At 41.1% G+C, this 26,758-nt stretch overlaps 1 protein-coding gene across 15 annotated transcripts in view; it reads left to right on the top strand.

The window, feature by feature from the left end:
- The window catches only part of shank3a (SH3 and multiple ankyrin repeat domains 3a), a 1,072,328-nt gene that overhangs the window by 851,703 nt on the left and 193,867 nt on the right, over nucleotides 1–26,758 (top strand). For all 15 annotated transcript variants that reach the window (XM_072241114.1, XM_072241121.1, XM_072241124.1 and 12 more), the window contains one exon: nucleotides 1,437–1,519. In XM_072241114.1, the coding sequence (XP_072097215.1) occupies nucleotides 1,437–1,519 (83 nt within the window). The remainder of the gene's footprint in view (nucleotides 1–1,436; nucleotides 1,520–26,758) is intronic.

Here is a 26,758-nt window from a genome sequence, read left to right as displayed (position 1 = left end):
TCCCCTGGCTATGGAATCCCCTATGGCTACCGCATTCCTCTTCTCCCTCCTTCTCTCCTGCACAACAACACCAGGCTCAGTGCCAGAGACCCAGTCACTATGGACATACCCTGTCAGGTCATCCCCCTCAACAGCATCCAGAACAAGATATTTGTTGCTGAGGGGGACAGCCACAGGTGTTCTCTCCACTATCCGGGCATTTCCATTCCCTCTCTTGACAGTGACCCAGTTTTCTGACCCTTGTAGCCTAGAGATGACTACCCCCCTGTAGCTCCTATCTATCACCTCTTCACTTTCCCTAATAAGCAGTAGGTCATCAAGCTGCAGCTCCAGATCCCTAACACGGTCTCTGAGGAGCTGCATCTCGGTGCACCTGGAGCAGATGTGGCCATCAGGGAGGCTGGAGGTCTCCCAGGATTCCCACATCTGACACCCTGAACAAAGCACTAAACCTGCAGGCATGCTATCTAATTCCACAGGAATGAAACAGGAAAAATAAGTCTACTCACCCACTTACCTCGACAAACACACAAACTTTTTAAACCATTAGCTCATACCGTTAGCTGTGTGAGCCCTGCTGTTCCTCACCTATACACCTATATTAATATGCAATTCACTGTGAAGCAAATCTTAAGGTTGGCTTGTTAGATTGGGCTTGCAAAATCTATCCTGATTTCTGCTGCTGACTTGCAGTTGTTCACATGGACACTAGTACTTGCATTAGACAAGAACCAATTATTATTTTTTCCCTTCTAACGGTACATCTCCCTCATCCCATAGGACGTTCCTTTACTTCATAGAATGAACATCCAGCTGCTGGTTTATGTTAGAAATGTCAATTGGAATGTTAGTTCAGCACGAGCTTGATTTCTTCCCAACAACTAACCCCCTCCCTCACACCCCACAAAGACCTCCCTCCCTCCGATGTTTAATGCAAAAGCCCATTTAGAAGGGGGAAGAAAGAGGAGACTAGGGGTGGGGTTTGTGTGAAGGAGGGGGAATAAAAATGCATGCTGCTTGAGGGACTGAGGGCTGCATGTGGTTGTGTGTGTGTGTGTGTATGTGTGTGTGTGTGTGTGTGTGTGTGTGTGTCTGTGTGTGTGTGTGAGAGAGAGAGGGGTTGTTTGTTAGTTATTTCTGCAGCAAGCAACCAATTTTTTAAAATCATCTTGAGTCTGGGCAGCACAGAAAAAGAGTGCGCGCACATACACACACACACACACACACACACACACACACACACACACACACAGACACACACACACACACACACACACACACACACACACACACACACACAGCTGGAGAAAAAAAATCACATACACTTACACACACACACACACAATCAAGACTTTGCTGCTGCTGACTGCTGGTGATCACCTTTTGAAGATGGTTGTGAAAAGTAACCCAGCGCCCCTCTTGTCTTTCTCTCACAGTGATTATGTCATCGAGGAGAAGACAGCACTGCTTCAGAAAAAGGAGAACGAGGGATATGGCTTTGTCCTCCGAGGAGCTAAAGGTGGGATTTGCTGCATTCCTGATTGCTTTTTGTTGCCTTTGTGAAGCATCCAGACTCATACTGAGCTGAAATCTTAATGAATACCTCCCTGATTGGGAATTTGTATTTTTGTCCTTAGATTATTTTCCACCGAGCTTCTGTAACCCCTTGCCGAACAGCCTGTATCAATGTTGTTGGTTTCATTCTCTGCATCTTAAAGCTTTGTCATTCTTGCAACATGAGCAGGAACCATTGTTATAGCTGTATGTTAGAGAGATGGGCAGCGTAAGTGCATATTTTACCACAGACAGTGTTGTATTCATCACAGTCCTTATTACTGCAGGACTGCAGCTAGATACGGACAACTGTCTGTTTGAATGATCAGTGTTAAATATTTGGTAAGCTAGTCTGTTGAGTAAAATATGTTTGCCACTTTTCTGTCTGTTAAAAATATTTCAATGTAAAGCATAAACTGAAAAAGAAAGATTTATTTGAAAGAATGTTGATCTCTGTTTAAGCAGCTTCAAGCCTGAGGCATAGCAGAGCCTCTCTTCTCTGTACAGTTTCTCCCATAGATTGGAATTATAACATGCCTAGAAAATTTATTCAGAATGTAATCATGGCAGCCATCACCACTTCACTTTGGGAGCATGTGTGTGTGTGAGACAGAGAGAGAGAGACAGAAAGGGGAAGAGAGAGAGTGTATGTGCATGCAAGTGTGTGCATCTGTGGTTAAGACTGCCGGTGTGTCTGTTGTGTTTGTTGGTTGGTGTGTGTGTGTGTACGTCTTTGTGTGCATGTGTGTTTGCATGCTTCAGAAGGTCCAAATCGGTATGTTTGTAAGTATGAATGTGTGTTTGTACGTTTTAATGTTTTTGCACACATCTGTATAAGTAGGTGTTTGTGTATTAGTACAACGTGTTCCACTGAAAATGCAGAAAACGCTATCTTTCCATCACAATATATACACTACTATCCAAAGTACTATAGATCCCTTCTAAATTGCGGTATTTCTGTCCATCATCATATTGCATGCAACCAAATTCATTTCCTGTATTTCATTGTCCATTCCTATATTGAATATAACAAGTTTAACTGTCCATGCAGAAATGTGTGTAACTGTATTCATTGTCCTTAACTCCAATGTGATTCACTCTCTGTTGCTTTATTATTTGTAAATGGAATTCTCTTTTCTTCCTAATACAATTATTCCTGCCTATTGTTGAATATACTGTTGTTACTCTCGTGTATGTTATGGAGTTAGTCTGCCCCTCTACTGTTCACATAGGAATCTATTATACATCATTTTAATCCTTATGGGCATTGGGGGATTCATTGTCTCTTCTTTATATTGGACATATTGAAACTTGTGCTTCATTTACAATTTTCCTTCCATATTATACTGTATAAAGGGACACATTTTCCGTTCCTCAGTTGTATGCATCAAGATTAAGTGTCATTTGTTCTCATTAATGGGAGTTATTACCCTTCGTTTGTATTTTTCTGTTGCATAGAGCACAGGTTACACTCATCACCTTCTTTACAATGGAATTCAGAAACTGTCCTTCTTTTGTGTATAATAAGTTACCTGTCCGTAACCCTAATGGGAGTTACTGTCCATTATTAAATCATAAACAATGCGTATTATTCATTCATCATATTTGATCTATTGTATACAATGTAATTCATCATCTGTATATTGTGTAAAAAAGAATTTCTCACAAGCCTTCCCAGTAATATAAATAACAGAATCCACTGATCATCGTTAACGATGGGTGACCATGTAATCCTTTATTGTATATAATGGAGTTTGTTCTCAATCTCTCTGGATGCTTGAGACTGAGTGTCCGCTTCTCATTAAAATTCACTGCCCATCCCAATTGATAACAGTGAATTCATCTTGTCCATTGTATTTAATGAGAAGCCCATTCTGTTCCTTAATACATATATGAACATGTCGTCTGTCTCTGTCTCTGTTAACAAAACCATAACTCATCCCTCCATTGTCTGTAACAGAAGTCATTGTCTGGTTGTCTATGCATCCAGCAAGCTGCTTCTTTCCTTCTACTCCATACAAAGCAAATTCACGTTGTATCACTCTATATCACATTCTGCTCTGTATAAAGCAAATTCACGTTGTATCACTCTGTACCACATTCTACTCTGTACAAAGCAAATTCACGTTGTATCACTCTACTGCACATCACATTCTACTCTCTACAAAGCAAATTCACGTTGTATCACTCTACTGTATATCACATTCTACTCTCTACAAAGCAAATTCACGTTGTATCACTCTACTGTATATCACATTCTACTCTCTACAAAGCAAATTCACGTTGTATCACTCTACTGTATATCACATTCTACTCTCTACAAAGCAAATTCACATTGTATCACTACTGTATATCACATTCTACGCTGTACAAAGCAAATCACGTTGTATCACTCTACTGTATATCACATTCTACTCTCTACAAAGCAAATTCACATCGTATCACTCTACTGTATATCACATTCTACTCTGTACAAAGCAAATTCACATTGTATCACTACTGTATATCACATTCTACTCTCTACAAAGCAAATTCACGTTGTATCACTTTACTGTATATCACATTCTACTCTCTACAAAGCAAATTCACGTTGTATCACTCTACTGTATATCACATTCTACTCTCTACAAAGCAAATTCACGTTGTATCACTCTACTGTATATCACATTCTACTCTCTACAAAGCAAATTCACATTGTATCACTCTACTGTATATCACATTCTACGCTGTACAAAGCAAATCACATTGTATCACTCTACTGTATATCACATTCTACTCTCTACAAAGCAAATTCACATCATATCACTCTACTGTATATCACATTCTACTCTGTACAAAGCAAATTCACATTGTATCACTACTGTATATCACATTCTACTCTCTACAAAGCAAATTCACGTTGTATCACTACTGTATATCAGATTCTACGCTGTACAACGCAAATTCATGTTGTATCACTCTACTGTATATCACATTCTACTCTGTACAAAGCAAATTCATGTTGTATCACTACTGTATATCACATTCTACTCTGTACAAAGCAAATTCACGTTGTATCACTCTACTGTATATCACATTCTACTCTGTATAAAGCAAATTCAAGTTGTATCACTCTACTGTATATCACATTCTACTCTCTACAAAGCAAATTCACGTTGTATCACTCTACTGTATATCACATTCTACTCTCTACAAAGCAAATTCACATTGTATCACTCTACTGTATATCACATTCTACACTGTACAAAGCAAATCACATTGTATCACTCTACTGTATATCACATTCTACTCTCTACAAAGCAAATTCACATTGTATCACTACTGTATATCACATTCTACTCTGTACAAAGCAAATTCACGTTGTATCACTCTACTGCACATCACATTCTACTCTGTACAAAGCAAATTCACGTTGTATCACTCTACTGCACATCACATTCTACTCTGTACAAAGCAAATTCATGTTGTATCACTCTACTGTATATCACATTCTACTCTGTACAAAGCAAATTCATGTTGTATCACTCTACTGTATATCACATTCTACTCTATACAAAGCAAATTCACGTTGTATCACTCTACTGTATATCACATTCTACGCTGTACAAAGCAAATCACGTTGTATCACTCTATGTATATCACATTCGGAATCAGAATCAGCTTTATTATCACCGGCATATGATGTGAAACTTGCTAACTTAGCAGCAGCACTTCAATGCAATATGTAGTCTAGCAGAGATAGAAAAAAAATAAAATAAAACACAATAATAAATAAACAAGTAAATCAAGTATGTATATTGAATAGATTATTTAAAATTATGCAAAAACAGAGATACTCTATATTAAAAAGTGATGTCATGTCCAAAGCTTCAATGTCCATTCAGGAATCGGATGGCAGAGGGGAAGAAGCTGTTCCTGAATTGCTGAGTGTATGCCTTCAGGCTTCTGTATCTCCTAATTGATGGTAACAGTGAGAAAAGGGCATGCCCTGGGTGCTGGAGGTCCTTAATAATGGACGCTGCCTTTCTGAGACTCCACTTCCTAAAGATGTCCTGGGTACTTTGTAGGCTAGTGCCCAAGATGGAGCTGACTAGATTTACAACCTTCTGCAGCTTCTTTTGGTCCTGTGCAGTAGCCCCTCCATACCAGACAGTGATGCAGCCTGTCAGAATGCTCTCCACGGTACAACTGTAGAAGTTTTTGAGTGTATTTGTTAACATGCCAAATTGCTTCAAACTCCTAATAAAGTATAGCCGCTGTCTTGCCTTCTTTATGACCACATCAATATGTTGGGGCTAGGTTAGATCCTCAGAGATCTTGACACTGAGCAACTTGAAGCAGCTCACTGTCTCCACTTCTGATCCCTCTACGAGGATTGGTTTGTGTTCCTTCATCTTACCCTTCCTGAAGTCCACAATCAGCTCTTTCGTCTTACTGACGTTAAGTGCCAGGTTGTTGCTGCGGCACCATTCCACTAGTTGGCGTATTTCACTCCTGTATGCCCTCTCGTCACCAGCTGAGATTCTACCAACAATGGTTGTATCATCAGCAAACTTGTAGATGGTATTTGGGCTATGCCTAGCCACACAGTCATGTGTATATCGAGAGTAGAGCAGTGGGCTAAGCACACAACCCTGAGGTTTGCCAGTGTTGATTGTCAGTGAAGAGGATACGTTATCACCAATCAGCACAGATTGTGGTTTTCGGGTTAGGAAGTAGAGGATCCAATTACAGAGGGAGGTACAGAGGCCCAGGTTCTGCAACTTCTCAATCAGGATTGTGGGAATGATGGCATTAAATGCTGAGCTATAGTCGATAAACAGCATCCTGACATAGATGGTTGTGTTGTCTAGGTGGTCTAAAGCTGTGTGAAGAGCCATGGAGATTGCGTCTGCCATTGACCTATTGTGACGATAGGCAAATTGCAATGGGTCCAGGTCCTTGCTGAGGCAGGAGTTCAGTCTAGTTATGGTCAATCTCTCAAAGAATTTCATCACTTTTGATGTGAGTGGTACCGGGCGACAGTCATTAAGGCAGCTCACATTATTCTTCTTTGACACTGGTAAAATTGTTGCCTTTTTGAAGCAAGTGGGAACTTCTGCCGTAGCAGTGAGAGGTTAAAAATGTCCTTGACATGGTTCACTTTTTTTTTGTCATTACACATATATATATTCTCTTTCTTTCTATTCAATAAAATTGAACATCTTTCCCAATAGAATTTACAGTGGGAATTTGCACCTAATGTGTTTATTTAATAAGGCAACATTAAATGCCCATTTCTCTGACCTGATTTAAATTATTTACTATCCATACCTCTGTTGCTTACAACTGGTCTCAATGTCATTCCATCTATAGACATAAAATGGATTTTATTCCCATCCTGTAATGTATTTAGCAAGACTCATCAACCATTCGCATTCTTGGACAAGTGAGGTTTGCTACCAAACCGCTCCTTGTTTAGAATTGGCTTCACCATCTTTCTCTCTACTTGAGGTAACAGGATTCAGCATTCAGCTGCTTATTGAATAAAATGTCAGTATCGTAAAGGGAAAGATGATGACTCTTTCTTTCTACTTCATTTAACATCTGTGCCTGTATTCATATAACTAGTCTGACTTTTCATCTCTGTATCATGTGAAGCAAAATTCGCTTTCTTTCTCTCTGTTGTATATAGTCAAAGTCATCCATGCACATTAATCCATCTATTGTATGAAAAGTGATTTGCCATCTGTCATTTTCTTACAGTGGGATTTACCATTCATTCGTCTACTGCATATAAAGATAAAATATCTGTTTCTCAATTATATTTAACACAATTGACTACCTATTGTTTTATTGTATATCCCTTTGCTATACATAACTGGTTTCATCACAAGCCCCTCAATAATGTAAGATGAAATACACTATCAGTGCCTCTGTTACATGTAAGGAGAATTATCGTCCATCCCACTACTGTAAGTGACAAGATCCACTGTTGGACATGCTGTGATTCATTGTAATCACTTCTTAATATTATCTGCCCATCACTTTTTAAATACAATAGGATTAAATGCTCAGTACACTCATCCCATGACCTTTCCCACCCATCACCTGCCAGATAGCTTGTTTCCTCTCCCACCGTTTTATTCTGACATCTCCCTTCCTTCTCAGTCCTGAAAAAGGGTTTCAGCCCAAAACATCGACTGTTCACTCTTTTCAATAGATGCTGCCTGGCCTGCTGAATTTCTCCAGCATTTTGTGTGTGTGTTGCTTTGGATTTCTAGACTTCCTTGTGTTTATGTTTAACATAATTCACCCAGGATCATATCTACAGTATGTACATGTCTTTCTAGCTATCCCCTGTATTATTTTTGCATCCCTTTATATAATGGGATTCTATTCATACATGACCTTGGTTGGCTTCTTCTTCCAGTGTACATGAAGGATTTTGCAAAGGCACCATTGGTGGTTTCTTTCCAGTGCCTGAGTTACCCGTTGTCGATAGGCCAAATCTTAAAAGCATCTAAGAGGGCAGAGATCATTGCTCCCTGGCAACTATTTAGTGTTATTTTGATTATTATTTTGCCATATCTTAGCTTCTGGATGTTCAAATGTCTTTTTACTCAGTTGGCCAAAGGGTGGGTTGTGCTGAAATGTGTGGTGACATTTGTGGGATTCTCCCTGCACACCCTTGGGAGTGTTGGTATTTAATTCAAACTGCACATTTTACTGTTTATTTTGATGTACCATGTGATAAATAAATGAATCTGAATCTGGAAGGCCTTCTCTCTCAGGTGAACATCCCTAACTGCATCCAGTCAGCCCCAGTGGTCAGTCCATGTGAATCACCCTGACACTAGATTCAAGTTTAAGCTCATTTATTGTCATTCAACCATATACATGTATACTGCCAAGTGAAACAAGGTTCCTCCACCAAAGTGTTCAATACAATATATAGAACTCACACATAACTCATAAATATTACATCAAATAAACTAACAAATAATAATACAGATTCAGAAGATTGACAATGACCATAACGTGCATTGACAACACAAGTAAGACAAGTTAAAACATAAACAGTATAGCACTAATACTACTTCATATGCGATGAGACCTGGGTGAATCAGGGAGTTCAATAGTCTCACAACCTGCAGGAAGAAGCTGTGTCCTAACCTAACAGTCCTTGACCCAATGGTCGGGGGTCAGAAAGACTGTGGGACGGATGGGAGGGATCTTGACAATACTAAGGGCTCTGCGTATGCAGCACTTATGGTAAATATCTCAGATGGATTGAACCCTCTGCAGCTTCTTTTGGTCCTGTGCTGTAGCCCCCCCTAATACCAGAGAGCGATGCAGCCTGTCAGAATGCTCTCCATGGTACATCTATAGAAGTTTTTGAGTGTATTTGTTGGCATACCAAATCACTTCAAACTCCTAATGAAGTATAGTCGCTGTCTTGCCTTCTTTATAACTACGTCAATATGTTGGGACCAGGTTAGGTCCTCAGAGATCTTGATATCCTGGAACTTGAAACTGCTCACCCTCTCCACTTCTGATCCCCCTATGAGGATTGGTATGTGTTCCTTCATCTTACCCTTCCTGAAGTCCACAATCAGCTCTTTCATCTTACTGATGTTGAGTGCCAGGTTGTTGCTGCGGCACCACTCCACTAGTTGGCATATCTCACTCCTGTATGCCCTCTCGTCACCACCTGAGATTCTACCAACAATGGTTGTATCATCAGCAAATTTATAGATGGTATTTGAGCTATGCCTAGCCACATAGTCATGTGTATACAGAGAGTAGAGCAGTGGGCTAAGCACACACCCCTGAAGTGCGCCAGTGTCGATCGTCAGCGAGTAGGATATGTTATCACCAATCCGCACAGATTGTGGTCTTCCAGTTAGGAAGCTGAGGATCCAGTTGCAGAGGGAAGTACAGAGGCAACTTCTCAATCAGGATTTTGGGAATGATGGATTAAATGCTGAGCTATAGTCAATGAACAGCATCCTGACATAGGTGTTTGTATTGTAGGTGGTCTAAAGCCGTGTGGAAAGCCATTGAGATTGCATCTGCCATTGACCTATTGTGGCGATAGGCAAATTGCAAAGGGTCCAGGTCCTTGCTGAGGCAGGAGTTCAGTCTAGTCATGACCAACCTCTCAAAGCATTTCATCACCGTCGATGTGAGTGCTTCCGGGCAATAGTCATTAAGGCAGCCCACATTATTCTTCTTAGACACTGGTATAATTGTTGCCTTTTTGAAGCAAGTGGGAACCTCCACCCGTACTAGTGAGAGGTTGAAAATGTCCTTGAATACTCCCGCTAGTTGGTTGGCACAGGTTTTCAGAGCCTTACCAGGTACTCCATCGGAACCTTCCACCTTGCGAGGATTCACTCTCCTTAAAGGCAGCCTAACATCGGCCTCTGAGATGCAGATTACAGGGTCATCAGGTGTAGCAGAGATCTTCACAGCTGTAGTTGTGTTCTCCCTTTCAAAGCAGGCATAGAAGGTGTTGAGTTCAACTGGTAGTGAAGCATTGTTGCCATTCACGCTATTGTGTTTGGCTTTGTAGGAAGTAATGTCTTGCAGACCGTACCAGAGTTGCTGTGCATCCAATAGCCCTCCGCAAGTCATTCTGTGTTGTATGATTCTATGATTCTAAATTAAGTGCTACAACTTAGTTAAACTCACAAAATTAGTTAAAATCAATTCACTTTTAATTATGAAAAAATGTGGGTTAATATAGGAAGGGTCAGATATGATCCAACTGAGTAACAGATTTGCTGTGGGAGTCATATGGCCTAAACCTGCTTCTAATTCTTTTATTCTAATGTAAGAAATCTGTTGTAAACAATATTCAGAATATGAAAAAAACTCATTATGCTGCAGAATTTTATTGCAAAAGCAAGCCACCTGCACTTGCCATTTATCTACTTACTACACTTGCTCTTACCTTGAGCAGATCTTCCTGTGGCATCATTTAGTTTCAATCTAATCGCAAGTCCACTAAAGAATTACTGCTGCTCCTGCCTTCAAAACTGTCAAGCTGTTTCAATGTTTCTGAACACTCCTGATATACATAAGAATTAAAAACTATTTAAAATTTAATATAGTATTTAATATTTTAATTATTTTAAATGATAAATGTCAAATTAGTTTTCTTAGAACAATAGAAACACTGAAATAATTGCATTGAAATTATCTCAATTAATTCAAAAAGTTGTGAATTATCTGAAAATTTCTTTCCCTCACAGCTATTTGAGTGCATTGAAATTCATAGAGTTGGTGAACTTGGTAGAGCTTAAGCAGGTATATTTTCCTGCATAACTGCTGGGAAGCTGCAGGCAGTTAATACTCTCCTGCTGGGAAGCTGCAGGCAGTTAATACTCTCCTGCTGGGAAACTGCAGGCAGTTAATATCCTCCTGTTGGGAAACTGCAGGCAGTTAATACCCTCCTGCTGGGAAACTGCAGGCAGTTACTATCCTCCTGTTGGGAAACTGCAGGCTGTTAAATCCTTCCTGCTGGGAAAATGCATACCCTTACTACTCTCCAGCTGGGAAATTGCAAGATATTAATACTCTCCTGCTGGGAAACTGCAAGCCATTAATACTCTCCTGCTGGATTCCATTGGGAGTCAAAGCACAATCAGAATGACAGTGGCGATCAGCTCCTGAACTTTGTCATGGTTATAAATGTTATTGCTGGCAATTCTGTGCAGAAATAGGAATGACATACTGGAGCAACAGATCGTGATCATATTTCACACCTCCAGTGATCAAGGTTTGATTTGAACTGCTGGTTCTTTCAGTATGGGATTTTCACATTCCCCCTGTGACTGTGTTGAAATTCCTTCAGGTACTCTTCTTTCCTCCTACTGTAGCTCCAAAGGTGTGCTGATATCCGAGCTTTTTTTTTTAAGCCCATCACCTCAGTGAGACATAGGTCACTGACAGCAGATCACCAGAGTCCTCACTCTTGGGCCAAAGGTTGATTGGTCCCATGGCTTCCACTTTCACTACACAATTTCATAACGTCTTCAAGGCAACGATCCTTCCTCTCCCAGGGATAAGGTCTTTGAATCTTCTATTGGAGTATTTGTAGCACTGGGTTTTTATGGAGTAGGATTGCTAGTCCTGTTGTGACTGTGAATGAAATCACCGGGAAGCACTGCAGCTGGTGATATAGAAATCTTTATTCGGCAAACAAGCAGGTATCATACTCGAGACACTCTTGGAAGGAGAGGCCTCCTGACACATTATTCCATCACATTTTATATGTTAAAGAACCAGGGTAACAACAGGACAATTTCTATAGTTACAGTGCATTCATATTGCTTCCTTTGAGCTGCGCATAATTTCAAACATCTAGATCTTCAGACCAATAATCACCTGTATCTTCAGCTGCATCAGGCAAATGCAGGCATCTCAGGTGAATGGCTGTTACTTGGCTTACAATCAACCGAAGTCTGCGTCTCCAGGAAGACCATTGTTAAAGACCAAGATTAAATTCAATCAGCAATCCACATTCAAATCTGAAGACTAGTTGCTGTTGAAATTACTATTTGCTGTATACCCGAACTCCAGAATATGCCTTAACAACCCCATGCCCAAACCTCCTTTTGCAGCTCGATTTAGTTTTGTTCATGGTGGAATTTGATAACTGGCTTCTGTAAATTGTCCCTACTGTAAGTGGGTTAAGAGAATCAGGGTGGAGTTAATGGTTTGTTACAGAGAAAGGATTACAGATGTGTGTGCTGGGGTCGATGACTACTAGAAGTGCTCTGAGAACTAGCAGTATTCAATGGACCAGATGAGAAACTTCAGGCCATAATGATTTTAAGTGTAGAATATTTAATTAATTTATGAAATTGTGGATGTTATTTGGTAACACCAACATATGTTGTCTTATCTCTAAAAATCCCATTGAGATCATGGTGGTGACCCACTTACTTGAACTGTTGAGTGGATAATGTGAAATATTTTATTAGTAAGGTTACATAGGGAATTTAAGATCTTGACCCTGCACTAAAAAGCTGTGATATTTTGTGTTTCCATCCAGAATGTTTACCATATGTATGTGATTTACAGTATATTAATAAGTGTTAATTACATTCACTTGGGGTGTTTTCATTCCAAAGAGAGGAGACTCTGGTAGAAGAGCATAAACATGTGGGAGGTGCAAAATATGGGTTGTTTACCTTAATAAAGTTTTCTCAGTAATTTATGACTCGGTATTTGTATTCTGTCCTTCACCGCCTACGTTATAAGTATAACAAAAGTGGTGTGTGACTTGGAGGGGATTCTTACAAGGACTGTAAGTGCTTGTAGCCTTTAGTCAGCTGTGTTTAAGGTTGTAATTTGATGAAACTTGGGCAAGTTGCCACAGTGCATTGTACAGATGGTACAAACTGCAGCCCTGAAGTGCTTTTGATAGAGTGATTAAATGTATAGAGTGGTGGACAGAAGTTCTGATAAAGCAGACTACTTTGTTACTGCTGGAGACAACTTTCTTGATTCTTTCTCCATCACGGTAACGTAGTGCTCTGTGCGATGCTAATACAGCTTGGAACGTTGGAGTTCGGAATTCAATTCCGAATACCTCTGTACAGAATTCGGAGATCTTCCCTGTGATCTCATCAGTTTCCTCCTGTTACCCCGGTTTCCTCCCACGGTTTGAAGACATACCAGTCGGTTAATTGGCCATTGCCCTGTAACCAGGCTGCTGTTTAAATAGGCAGGTTGCTGAGCAGAGTGACTCACTGGACCACAAAGTCCTGTTCCACGCTGTTTCTCTAAATACAATTAAAAAAAAGCTTCTGCAGCTGGGAAATTTTTATAGAGTTATGTTCTCAGATGACTTCTTTAATTGTCACTGATCTTTTCGACTTGCTGTTGCGTGACTGCAAAGTTTTGATGTGAACCATTGATACTGTAGCAGTGACTGAGCTCACTTCGTCTTACCAATAACTTCCATGGTTTATCATGTACGTGGTTCTTTGTCGTCACTTCCCCAGGTTAGTGCATTAATTTTAGGTACATGTTGTCTCTAACATGTTTGTCTACATTTTTGAATGTTAAAATGTAGGGCTATGCCAAGATATGAAGTTAGACATTATGGTAGAATATAAAACCGTAAGACTTTATGACATAGGAGCAGAATGACACCATTACTAATCAAAAACTGGTCCAATTTTTCTCTCTGCCCTAATCTCCTGCGTGCTCCCCATACCCCTTCATTCCCTGACCAGTCAAAAATCTATCAACCTCTGCCTTAAATATACACAAAGACTTGGCCTCCACAGATGCCTGTGGCAAAGAATTCCACAGATTTGCCACTCTCTGGCTAAAGAAATTTCTCCTCATCTCCTTTCTAAAAGGACACTCGTCTATTCTGAGGCTGTGTCCTCTGGTCTTATACGCTCCCAACATAGGAAACATCTTCTCCACATCAACTCTATGAAGACCATTCAGCATTCAATAGGTTTCAATGAGGTCACCTCTCATTCTTTTGAATTCTGTTGAATACAGACCCAGAGCCAATCAATCCTGGAATCATTTTCATGAACTTCCTTTGAACCCTCTCCAGTTTTAGCACATCCTTTCTAAGATAATAGGTCAAAACTGCTCACAGTACTCCAAGTGAGACCTCACCAGTGCTTTATGAAGTCTCAACATTACATCTTGATATTTATATTTCAGTCCTCTTGAAATGAATGCTAACATTGTATTTGCCTTTCTCACCACAGCCTCAACTTACAAGTTAACTTTTAGGGGATCCTGCACAAGGACTACCAAGTCCCTTTGTGCCTTACTTTTTTAAAGAAGGTACAGGAACCTCAGGACCTACACCACCTGGTTCATGAACAGATATTACCCCTCAACCACCAGGTTCTTGAACCAATCCGGATAACTTGACTTGCCCCCACCATTGTATTGTTCCCACAACCAACGCATTCACCTTCAAGAACTCTTCATCCCATGCTCTTATTACTTATAGCTTATTTATTTATCATTATTAATTATTTTGTATTTGCACAGTTTGTTGTCTTTTGCATTTTGGTTGTTTGTCTGTCCTGTTGGGTGTGCTTTTTCATTGATTCTAGTATGTTTCTTGGATTTACTGAGCAAGGCCAGCAGAAAACGAATCTCAGAGTTACATATGGTGACACATTTGTACTTTGATAATAAAGTTACTCCCAACTTTGAGCTAAATGTGAGGCAGAGAAGCTGGTGGTAATAAGATTATCATTATGAAGGGAATAATGATTGGAAGGGGACACTAGCAAGGACGACCATCGAGCGCATTGGGTGGAGTTTCTGGGAGCAATTCAGAAGATGCAGGATCAGTTCACCCTAAAAATGAAGAAGCATTCTAAAGGAAAGATGAGGCAGCTGTGGTTGACAAGGGAAGTCAAAGAGAGCATCAAAGCAAAAGAGAGGGCATGGAGTATAGCAACAATTAGTGGAAGTTAGAGGATTGGGAAGCTTTTAAAAAGCAAGCCAAACAACTGAAAAAGCAATAAGAAGAGAAAAGATAAATATGAAGGTAAGCTAATCAGCTAAAATAATAAATAGTCATAGTCATACTTTATTGATCTCTGGGGAAATTGGTTTTCGTTACAGTTGCACCATAAGTGATTAAATAGTAATAAAACCATAAATAATTAAATATTAAATGTAAATTATGCCAGGAAATAAGTCCAGGACCAGCCTATTGGCTCAGGGTGTCTGACCCTCCAAGGGAGGAGTTGTAAAGTTTGATGGCCACAGGCAGGAATGACTTCCTATGACGCTCTGTGTTGCATCTCGGTGGAATGAGTCTCTGGCTGAATGTACTCCTGTGCCCACCCAGACCATTATGTAGTGGATGGGAGACATTGTCCAAGATGGCATGCAACTTGGACAGCATCCTCTTTTCAGACACCACCGTCAGAGAGTCCAGTTCCATCCCCACAATATCACTGGCCTTACGAATGAGTTTGTTGATTCTGTTGGTGTCTGCTACCCTCAGCCTGCTGCCCCAGCACACAACAGCAAACATGATCGCACTGGCCACCACAGACTCGTAGAACATCCTCAGCATCGTCTGGCAGATGTTAAAGGACCTTAGTCTCCTCAGGAAATAGAGGCAGCTCTGAAAATAAAGAGTATTTTCAGAAATATAAAGAGTATAAGAGAGCTAACAATGGACATTGAACTGCTGGACGATCATATTGGAGAGGTAGTAATGCGAAACAAATAAATCGCGGATAAAGTGAGAAAATATTTTCATTGAATAAATTTTCACTACAGAAGATACCACAGTACTGTATACCAGAAATTGAAAGTATCAGGGAGCAGAAGTGAGTATAGTCACTATTACTGAAGAGAAGGTGCTTGAGAAGTTATAAAATCTGAAGATAGATAAGTCACCTGGACTAGATAGACCCCAGGGTTCTTTTCTGAAAGAAGTAGCAGAAGATTTTGTGGAGGCATGAGTTGTGATCTTTCAAGAATCACTAGATTCTGCAATAGTTCAGGAGGGTATTCTACTGTCTCTCCACTCTTGAAGAAAGGAGGGAGGCAAAAGAGAGGAAATTATAGGCCAGTTAGCCTGACTTCAGTGGTAGGCAAGATTTAAGAGTTCATTATTAAGTATAAGGTTATAGGGCACATGGAGGTACTTGATAAAATAGGTCGAAGTCAACATGGTTTCCTTCAGGTGAAATCTTGCTTGAAAAATCTTTTGGAATTCTTTGAGAAAATAACTGGCAGGATATACAAAGGAGAATCTGTGGATATTATTTACTTGGATTTTCAGAAGGCCTTTGACAAGGTGCACACACAAGGCTGCTTAAGAAAATAAGAGCCCTTGATATTACAGGAAAGATACTATAATGTATTCTGTCTTACTAGCAGGAGGCAAAGAGTGGGAATAAAGGGAGCCTTTTCTGGTTTGCTAGCCAGTGACAAGTGGTGTGCTGTAGGGGCCAGTGTTGGGACCACTTCTTTTCACATTGTATGTCAATGAGTTTGATGAAGGAATTGATGGCTTTGTGGCCAAGTTTCTGAAAATATGAAGACACAGTAGGTAGTAAAGCAGGTAGTGTTGAGGAAGCAGTTGTCTGAAGGAGGATGTAAACAGATTGGGGGAATGGGCAAAGAATGACAGATGTAATATTGAAGTGCCAGACTTGATGAAGAGTCTCAACCCGAAATGTTGACCGTTTCCTCCTTTCCATAGATGCTGCCTGGCCTGCTGAGCTCCTCCAGCATTTTGTGCATCTTGCTTTGCAATTCTTGCATCTGTAGATTTTCTTGTGCAGATGGAATATCATGTAATGAAGTGCATGGTCATACACTTTGCCAGAAGAAATAAAGGCGTGGACTATTTTGTAAATGGGGAGAAAATTCAAAAATCAGAAGTCTAGAGGGACTTGGGAGTCTACGTGCCGGATTCTATATTCACGTCCAAGATATCCTGAAGTGGGAAAGAGGACAGCCAGAGGTCATGGTACTGTACATATTGGTACCAATGACATAGGTAGGAAAAGGGAGGAGGTCCTGAAAACAGACTACAGGGAGTTAGGAAGGAAGTTGAGAAGCAGGACCATAAAGGTAGTAATCTCGGGAATAGTGCCTGTGCCACGTGGCAGTGAGTATCAGAATACAATGAGGTGGAGGATAAATGCGTGGCTGAGGGTTTGGAGCAGGGGGCAAAGATTCAGATTTCTGGATCATTGGGACCTCTTTTGGAGCAGGTGTGACCTGTACAAAAAGGATGGGTTGCACTTGAATCCTGGGGGACCAATATCCTAGCAGGAAGGTTTGCTAAGGCTTTTGGGCAGAGTTTAAACTAGAATTCCAGGGGAGTGGGAACTGAACTAAAGAGACGGAGAAAGAGGTGGTTGGCTCACAAATAGAGAAGGCTTGGAGACAGTGCGAGAGGGAAAATAGGCAGGTGATGGAGAAGGGTTTGAGATGTGTCTATTTTAATGCAAGGAGTATTATGAACAAAGCAGATGAGCTTAGAGCGTAGATCAGTACTTGGAGCTTTGATGTTGTGGCCATTACAGAGACTTAGATGGCTCAGGGGCAGGAATGGTTACTTCAAGTGCCAGGCTTTAGATGTTTCAGAAACGACAGGGAGGGAGGCAAAAGAGCTGGGGGTGTGACGCTGTTGATCAGACATTGTGTCATGGGTGCAGAAAAGGAGGAAGTCCATAAGACCATAAGACCATAAGACAAAGGAGCAGAAGTCGGCTATTCGGCCCATCAAGTCTGCTTCACCATTTTATCATGATGTGATCCATTCTCCCATTTAGTCCCACTCCCCTGCCTTCTCACCATAACCTTTGATGCCCTGGCTACTCATATACCTATCAATCTCTGCCTTACACCCATTGACTTAGCCTCCACAGCCACCTGTGGCAACAAATTTCACAGATTGGGAGAATGGGCAGAGAAGTGGCAAATGAAGTACCACCCTCTGGCTGAAAAAAATTCTTTGCATCTCTGTTCTGAATGGGCGCCCTTCAATCCTTAAGTCATGCCCCCTCGTACTAGACTCCCCCACCATGGGAAACAACTTTGCCACATCCACTCTGTCCATGCCTTTCAACGTTCGAAATGTTTCTATGAGGTCTCCCTTCATTCTTCTAAATTCCAAGGAGTACAGTCCAAGAGTGGACAAATGTTCCTCATATGTTAACCCTCTCATTCCCAGAATCATTCCAGTGAATCTTCTCTGTACCCTCTCCAACGTCAGCACATCCTTTCTTAAATAAGGAGTCCAAAACTGCCCACAGTACTCCAAGTGAAGTCTTACCAGCACCTTATAGACCCTCAACATCACATCCCTGCTCCTATACTCTATTCCTCTAGGAATGAATGCCAACATTGCATTCACCTTTTTCACCACCGACTCAATCTGGAGGTTAACCTTAAGGGTATCCTGCACGAGGACTCCTAAGTCCCGTTGCATCTCAGAACTTTGAATTCTCTCCCCATTTAAATAATAGTCTGCCTGTTTATTTCTTCTGCCAAAGTGCATAACCATACACTTTCCAACATTGTATTTCATTTGCCACTTCTCCACCCATTCTCCCAATCTATCCAAGTCTCTCTGCAGACTCTCTGTTTCTTCAGCACTACCGGCCCCTCCACCTATCTTTGTATCATCAGCAAACTTAGCCACAAAGCCATCTATTCCATAATCCAAATCATTGATTTACAATATAAAAAGAAGCGGCCCCAACACGGACCCCTGTGGAACACCACTGGTAACCAGCAGCCAACCAGAATGGGATCCCTTTATTCCCACTCTCTGTTTCCTGCCAATCAGCCAACGCTCTATCCACGTATGTAACTTTCCCGTAAATCCATGGGCTCTTATCTTGTTTAGTAGCCTCATGTGTGGCACCTTATTAAAGGCCTTCTGAAAATCTAAATACACAATATCCACTGCATCTCCCTTGTCTAGCCTACTTGTAATTTCCTCAAAAAATTGCAATAGGTTTGTCAGGCAGGATTTTCCTTGAAGGAAACCATGCTGAGTTCTGCCTATCTTGTCATATGCCTCCAGGTACTCCGTAACCTCATCTTTGACAATCAACTCCAACAACTTTCCAACCACCGATGTCAAGCTAACAGGTCTATAATTTCCTTTTTGCTTCCTTGCCCCCTTCTTAAATAGCAGAGTGACATTTGCAATCTTCCAGTCCTCTGGAACCATGTCAGAATCTTTTGACTTTTGAAGAATCATTGCTAATGCCTCCGTAATCTCCACAGCTACTTCTTTCAGAACACGAGGGTGCATTCCATCTGGTCCAGGAGATTTGTCTACCCTTAGACTATTCAGCTTCCTGAGTACTTTCTCTGTTGTAATTGTGACTGCACACACTTCTCTTCCCTGCCACCCTTGAGTGTCCGGAATACTGCTGATGTCTTCCTCAGTGAAGACTGATGCAAAATACTCGTTCAGTTCCTCTGACATCTCCTTATCTCCCATTACAATTTCTCCAGCATCATTTTCTATCGGTCCTATATTTACTCTCACCTGTCTTTTTATATACTTGAAAAAGCTTTTAGTATCTTCTTTGATATTATTTGCTAGCTTTCTTTCGTAGTTCATCTTTTCCCTCTTAATGACCTTCTTAGTTTCCTTTTGTAAGCTTTTAAAAACTTCCCAATCCTCTGTCTTCCCACTAATTTTTGCTTCCTTGTATGCCCTCTCCTTTGCTTTAACTTTGGCTTTGACTTCTCTTGTCAACCATGGTTGCATCCTTTTTCCATTCGAAAATTTCTTCTTTTTTGGAATATATCTGCCTTGCACCTTCCTCACTTCTCACATAAACTCCAGCCACTGCTGCTCTGCCGTCCTTCCTACTAGTATCCCTTTCCAGTCAACTTTGTCCAGTTCCTCTCTCATGCCACTGTAATTTCCTTTACTCCACTGAAATACTGACACATTGGATTTCGGCTTCTCTTTCTCAAATTTCATAGTGAACTGAATCATGTTATGATCACTGCCTGCTAAGGGTTCCTTCACTTCAATCTCTCTAATCACCTCCGGTTCATTACACAATACCCAATCCAGTACAGCCGATCCCCTAGTGGGCTCAACAACAAGCTGTTCTAAAAAGCCATCTCGTAGACATTCTACAAATTCTCTCTCTTGAGATACAGTGCCGACCTGATTTTCCCAATCCACTCGCATGTTAAAATCCCCCACAATTATCATAACACTGCCCTTCTGACAAGCCTTTTCTATTTCCTGTTGTAATTTGTAGTCCACATCACTGCAGCTGTTAGGAGACCTGTATATAACTGCCATCAAGGTCCTTTTACCTCTGCGATTTCTTAGCTCAACCCATAAAGATTCTGCACTTTCCAATCCTATGGCACCTCTTTCTAATGATTTAATATCATTTCTTACCAATAAAGCCACGCCTCCCCCTCTGCCTACCTGCCTATCCTTCCGATACACCGTGTATCCTTAGACGTTCAGCTCCCAGAGACATGCATCCTTTAACCACGTCTCAGTGATGGCCACAATATCATACCTGCCAACATGTAGCTGTACGACAAGATCATCCACCTTATTCCTTATGCTGTGTGCATTTAAGTATAACACCTTAAGTCCAGTATTTGGTACTTTTTGCTTTGATTGCACTGCAACTCATCCCAATGGCTGCAAATTTGCCCCATCATCGGCCTGTCCTTCCTGACATCTTTACTGCTCACTATCTTAGATTTATTTCTGTTTTCCCCTTCCTCCACTCTGTCATTCTGGTTCCCATCCCCCTGCCAAATTAGTTTAAACCCTCCCTAACAGCTCTATTAAACCTTCCCGCCAGGATATTGGTCCCCTTCGGGTTCAGGTGTAACCTGTCCTTTTTGAACAGGTCATACTTCCCCCAGAAGAGATCCCAATGATCCAAGAATCTGAAGCCCTGCCCCCTGCACCAGTCTCTCAGCCACGCATTCATCTGCCTGATCCTACTATTCTTGCCCTCGCTAGCACGTGGCACAGGTAGCAATCCTGAAATTACTGCCCTGGAGGTCCTGCTTCTCAGCTTCCTTCCTATCTCCTGGAAATCCCTCCTCAGTACCTCCTCCCTTTTCCTATCTATGTCATTGGTACCAACACGTACCAAGACAGCTGGCTGCTCGCCCTCTCCCTTCAGAATATTCTGGACCCGATCCGAGACATCCCGTACCCTGGCACCTAGGAGGCAACACACCATGTGGGTATCTCTGTCAGGCTCATAGAATCTCCTGTCTGTTCCCCTGACTATGAAATCCCTCATGACTGCCGCATTCCTCTTCTCCCTCCTTCCCTCCTGCACAACAGCACCAGGCTCAGTGCCAGAGACCCAGTCACCATGGGCATCCCCTGTCAGGTCATCCCCCTCAACAGCATCCAAAACAAGATACTTGTTGCTGAGGGGGGCAGCCTCAGCAACAAGTATTGAGTTTAGGAGCGGAGAGGTAATGTTGCAGCTATATAGGACCCTGGTCAGACCCCACTTGGAGTGCTGTGCTCAGTTCTGGTCATCTCGCTACAGAAAAGACGTGAAAACCATAGAAGGGGTGCAGAGAAGATTTACAAGGATGTTGCCTGGATTGGGGAGCATACCTTATGAGAATAGGTTGAGTGAACCTGGCCTTTTCTCCTTGGAGCAACGGAGGATGAGAGGTGACCTGATTGAGGTGTATAAGATGATGAGAGGTATTGATTGTGTAGATAGTCAGAGGCTTTTTCCCAGGTCGAAACTGGCCAACACAAGAGGGCACAGTTTGAAGGTGCATGGAAGTAGGTACAGGGGACCAGGTGGTCAAGGACCATGTGAGCAGCTATTGAGATTGCATCTGCCGTTGACCTATTATGGTGATAGGCAAACTGCAGTTGGTCCAGGTCCTTGCTGAGGCAGGAGTTCAGTCTAGTCAGGACCAACCTCTCAAAGCATTTCGTCACTGTCGACGTGAGTGCTACTGGGCAATAGTCATTAAGTTAGCACAGATTATTCTTCTTAAGCACATGTTATCGATGAACATTGCAAATTTCAAAGAGGCACCAACATCAACCTAATGCTCACCAGCTTCCAAATGCCAGATCACTTGCAGTAATGATTTTCCTAGACATCTTATATGTACCACCCTCACTGGAGGTTGCAGGCTGTAAAACCAGACACTATGGGTGAAAAACTGGAAAAAATTGTTGAGGGAGCAAGAATATTTACAGACGTCGGGGAGGCAGAATGTGAACTAACACATGATTGGCTCTGAGTGGCTCAGAGTGGATGTAAAGCGCTCTCATTGGCTGATTGAATGCTCACTGTAATGTTGGCCATTTTTGGAAAGTTTTAGAAACACAGAAACGTAGAAAACCTACAGCACAATACTGATATAGGCTGAAAGATGGCAGATGGAGTTTAATGCTGATAAATGTGAGGTGGTACATTTTGGTAGGACTAATCAAAAAAGGACATACATGGTAAGTGGGAGGGCATTGAAGAATGCAGTAGAACAGAGGGATCTAGGAATAATGGTGCATAGTTCCCTGAAGGTGGAAACTCATGTCGATAGGGTGGTGAAGTAAGCTTTTGGTATGCTGGCCTTTATAAATCAGACAATTGAGTATAGGAGTTGGGATGTAATGTTGAAATTGTACCAGGCATTGGTGAGGTCAAATTTGGAGTATTGTGTACAGTTTTGGTCACCGAATTATAGGAAAGATGTCAACAAAATAGAGAGAGTACAGAGAAGATTTACTAGAATGTTACCTGGGTTTCATCACCTGAGTTACAGAGAAAGGTTGAACAAGTTGGGTCTTTATTCTCTGGAATGTAGAAGGTTGAGGGGGGACTTGATAGAGGTATTTAAAATTATGAGGGGGATAGATAGAGTTGATGCGGATAGGCTTTTTCCATGGAGAGTGGGGGAGATTCAAACAAGAGGACATGAGTTGAGAGTTAAAGGGCAAAAGTTTAGGGGTAACATGAGGGGGAAGTTCTTTACTCAGAGAGTGGTAGCTGTGTGGAATGAGCTTCCAGCAGAAGTGGTTGAGGCAGGTTTGTTTTTGTCGTTTAAAGTTAAATTGGACAGCTATATGGACAGGAAAGGAATGGAGGGTTATGGGCTGAGTACAGGTCAGTGGGACTAGGTAAGAGTAAAAGTTCGGCATGGACTAGAAGGGCCGAGATGGCCTATTTCCGTGCTGTAATGGTTATATGGTTAATACAGGCCCTTTGGCCCACAATGCTGTGCTGAACATGTACTTACTTTAGAAATTACCTCAGGTTACCCGTAGCCGTCTATTTTTCTAAGATCCATGTACCTATCCAGGAGTCTATTAAAAGACCCTATCGTATCCACTTCCATCACCATCACCGGCAGCCCATTCCACGCTCTCACCACTCTCTGTGTAAAAACCTTACCCCTGAAATCTCCTCTGTACCTACTTCCAAGCACCTTAAAACTGTGCCCTCTCGTGCTAGTCATTTCAGCCCTGGGAAAAAGCCTCTGACTATCCACACGATCAATGTCTCTCATCATCTTATAGACCTCTATCAGGTCACCTCTCATCCTCCATCGCTCCAAGGAAAAAAGGCCAAGTTCACTCAACCACAGTTGTGTGGTTTAGAATTAATTTAGAATGAATGGTTTAGGAGTTGTTTAGAATGAATTTTTGATATTTAAAAAAATTTCAATAAAGAGTTGAGTAGCTGGATGGTGACGAATCAGTGCCATGCAGGGTAGCGTTACAGAGTCTGAATATACATGTGTGTGCTTAAATGACAATAAACTTGAACTTGGACTTGCCTGTTAACTGGAACCCTTCCAGTTCAAAAGATTGACTTCTTTCAATGTTTCCTTGGCAGAATTTGATCAAACCTGAGTTTCAGCCGGGTTTCGTCAATGGCACTTTTGCCTCAATCAGAAGGTTCTAAGTTAGTGCTCCACTCCTGAAAATTCAGCACATAATCTCAGCTGAAGATTGTTTTTGTGCAGTACCGCATGGAAATTAAAGATGCCATTTTTTAGATGCTGTTGGTGTAAGCCTCTTATCCAGTGATTACAAATGATTCCATGATACTATTGAACATACTGATATAGTCCTAACATTCTGATGTATTCATAAAGAAGGCAAGACAGAGGCTATACTTTATTAGGAGTGTGAAGAGATTTGGCATGTCAACAAATACACTCAAAAACTTCTATAGTTGTACTGTGGAGAGCATTCGGACAGGCTGCATCACTGTCTGGTATGGAGGGGGCTGCTGCACAGGACTGAAAGAAGCTGCAGAGGATTGTAAATCTCGTCAGCTCCATCTTGGGTACTAGCCTACAAAGTACCCAGGACATCTTCAGGGAGCTGTCTCACAGAAAGGCAGTGTCCATTATTAAGGACCTTCAGCACCCAAGGCATGCCCTTTTCTCACTGTTACCATCAGGTAGGAGGTACAGAAGCCCGAAGGCACACACTCAGTGATTCAGGAACAGCTTCTTCCCCTCTGCCATCGATTCCTAAATGGACATTGAAGTTTTGGACACTACCTCACTTTTTTAAAAATAAATAGTATTTCTGTTTTTGCACATTTTTTATTTAAATCTATTCAATATATGTAATTGATTTACTTGTTTTTTTATTATGTTTTATATTTTTTTTTCTCTGCTAGATTATGTATTGCATTGAACTGCTGCTGCTAAGTTAACAAATTTCACCTCACATGCCGGTGATAATAAATCTGATTCTGAAAGTTAAACAGAAATGTTCAGTTAGTGTCATGTCCGTGAATATTAGTGAAACAGATGCATCACATTGATGTCTTTGAGTCTCTGTAAATTACCTTCTACATTTTGCAAGTTACAACAGTGACTACACTTTAAAAATACTTCATTATCTTGAAATATACTATAGCAGGCCATGGAGATAAACACGATAACTTCAAGTCCTTTATCTTCTGATCTTCAGAGTTTACTGCTTTTTGCTGTAACTAGTTAACTAACGAAAGAGTGGGAAGAGTTTTAGCGACTTCTCCGGGCCTGCAGCCACAGATCAGCTGTGAGTTGAATAATCAGTACCAAAAAAGGTAAAAGACTGTAGAAGCTGAGCTCACAGCATTAGTCAGACTCCAAGATCATCAACCTGACCCTCAGCCAACTTGATTGGCACTGACCTCAATTCACTCAGTTGAGAAAATTATTCTGGATATCAACTACACAGTTTACCAACTACTCCATGATCCGTTACACAGATACACAGGGGAAACCAACACCATCAACTGGTGAAAGGCAAGAAATATTTTTCTCTCTTTCTGAATGACTGAAATTGAAGGGAAGATCATGTGATTGAAGCCAGTAATCACAATCTACATTTTGGTGAGAATTCTAAAGGTTTTCTGTGTTCCTGTTGACAGAGTAATGCGATGAAAGTGCTCAGAGAATAATGTCATAATGTCTGCATATACAGTGTCACATTTTGACAATTTGGAGATACAATCTAAAAGCTAAAAAATGCTGTGGTTTCTAGCAAAAATAATGGAACACAGTTCAATAGGAGTTATTCTCAGGCTATGTATAATGTCATAGTGCATATTAATATGTATATACAGTACATATATAATATCAGAATCAAGTTGAATATCACTGGCCTATGTTGCTTTGTTTTGTGGTAGCAGTACATAGCAATACCTAGTTAAAAACGTAATTACAATAAGAAATATATACATATATTTGTATTTATATATGTATATGTAAATGTATATATATGTAGTGCATAAAGAGTGCAAAAAAAGAAAAAAAATTAGTGAGGCCCAGTTGTAAACAAGAGAAAGTCTGCAGATGCTTGAAATCCAAGCAACACACACAAAATGCTGGAGGAACTCAGCAGGACAGGCAGCATCTATAGAAAAGAGTACAGTTGACGTTTTGGGCCAAAACCCTTCGGCAGAACTGGAGGATAAAAGCTGAGAAGTAGACTTAAAAGGTGTCGGGAGGGGAGAGAGAAAAACACAAGGTGATGGGTGAAACTTGGAGGGGGAGGGATGAAGTAAAGAGCTGGGAAGTTGATTGGTGAAAGAGACAGAAGGCCATGGAAGAAAGAAAAGAGGGGAGGAGCACCAGAGGGAGGCGATGGGTGGGCAAGGAGAGAAGGTGAGTGAGGGAAAAGGGGATGGGAAATGGTGAACAGGGGCTTCTCTATATAGCTAATCACAGATCTCACATATTCATCAATGTTAATATGATGGTTGTAGGTAGCTGCCTCCCTGAACATGCTGCAGTCCATGTTTTCAAAACAGTCCTGTAATGCTGAGGTTGACACATTTAATCAGTGGGTGGAATGCAGGTAGATAAGTGGTCAGAAAATCTGATGTGGGAACTGGGAGCAACTTTATATATGCCAGGGATGTCAGTAAATGAGGTCTAATGTGTTCTTACCTCTGGTGGCAAAATCAACATGCAAAAAGAATTTAGGCAGGACAGAATTCTTCCATAGATACTATTAGGAACTAATATACAGTTTTAAGTTACTGTAGTAGTATTGACAGTGTTTTAATTTGTCCTGTACTTCATTTAAGTACATAACTTGTTACTCAGTTAAACAATAGTTTGTCTTTTTTTTGATACCTTTTAAGCTATTTCCATGAAAGAATAAGCTTTCCTTGGGCTTCCAGCTGTGTACAGGTATCAATTATAACCGAGGTTTCGATGACAAACTCTGCCATCTTCATCA

The sequence above is a fragment of the Mobula birostris genome, chromosome 23 (genome assembly GCF_030028105.1).
Source record: "Mobula birostris isolate sMobBir1 chromosome 23, sMobBir1.hap1, whole genome shotgun sequence".
Taxonomy (NCBI): domain Eukaryota; kingdom Metazoa; phylum Chordata; class Chondrichthyes; order Myliobatiformes; family Myliobatidae; genus Mobula; species Mobula birostris.
Note: the sequence above shows the minus strand (reverse complement) of the source record. Positions and strands in the feature narration are given on the sequence as shown.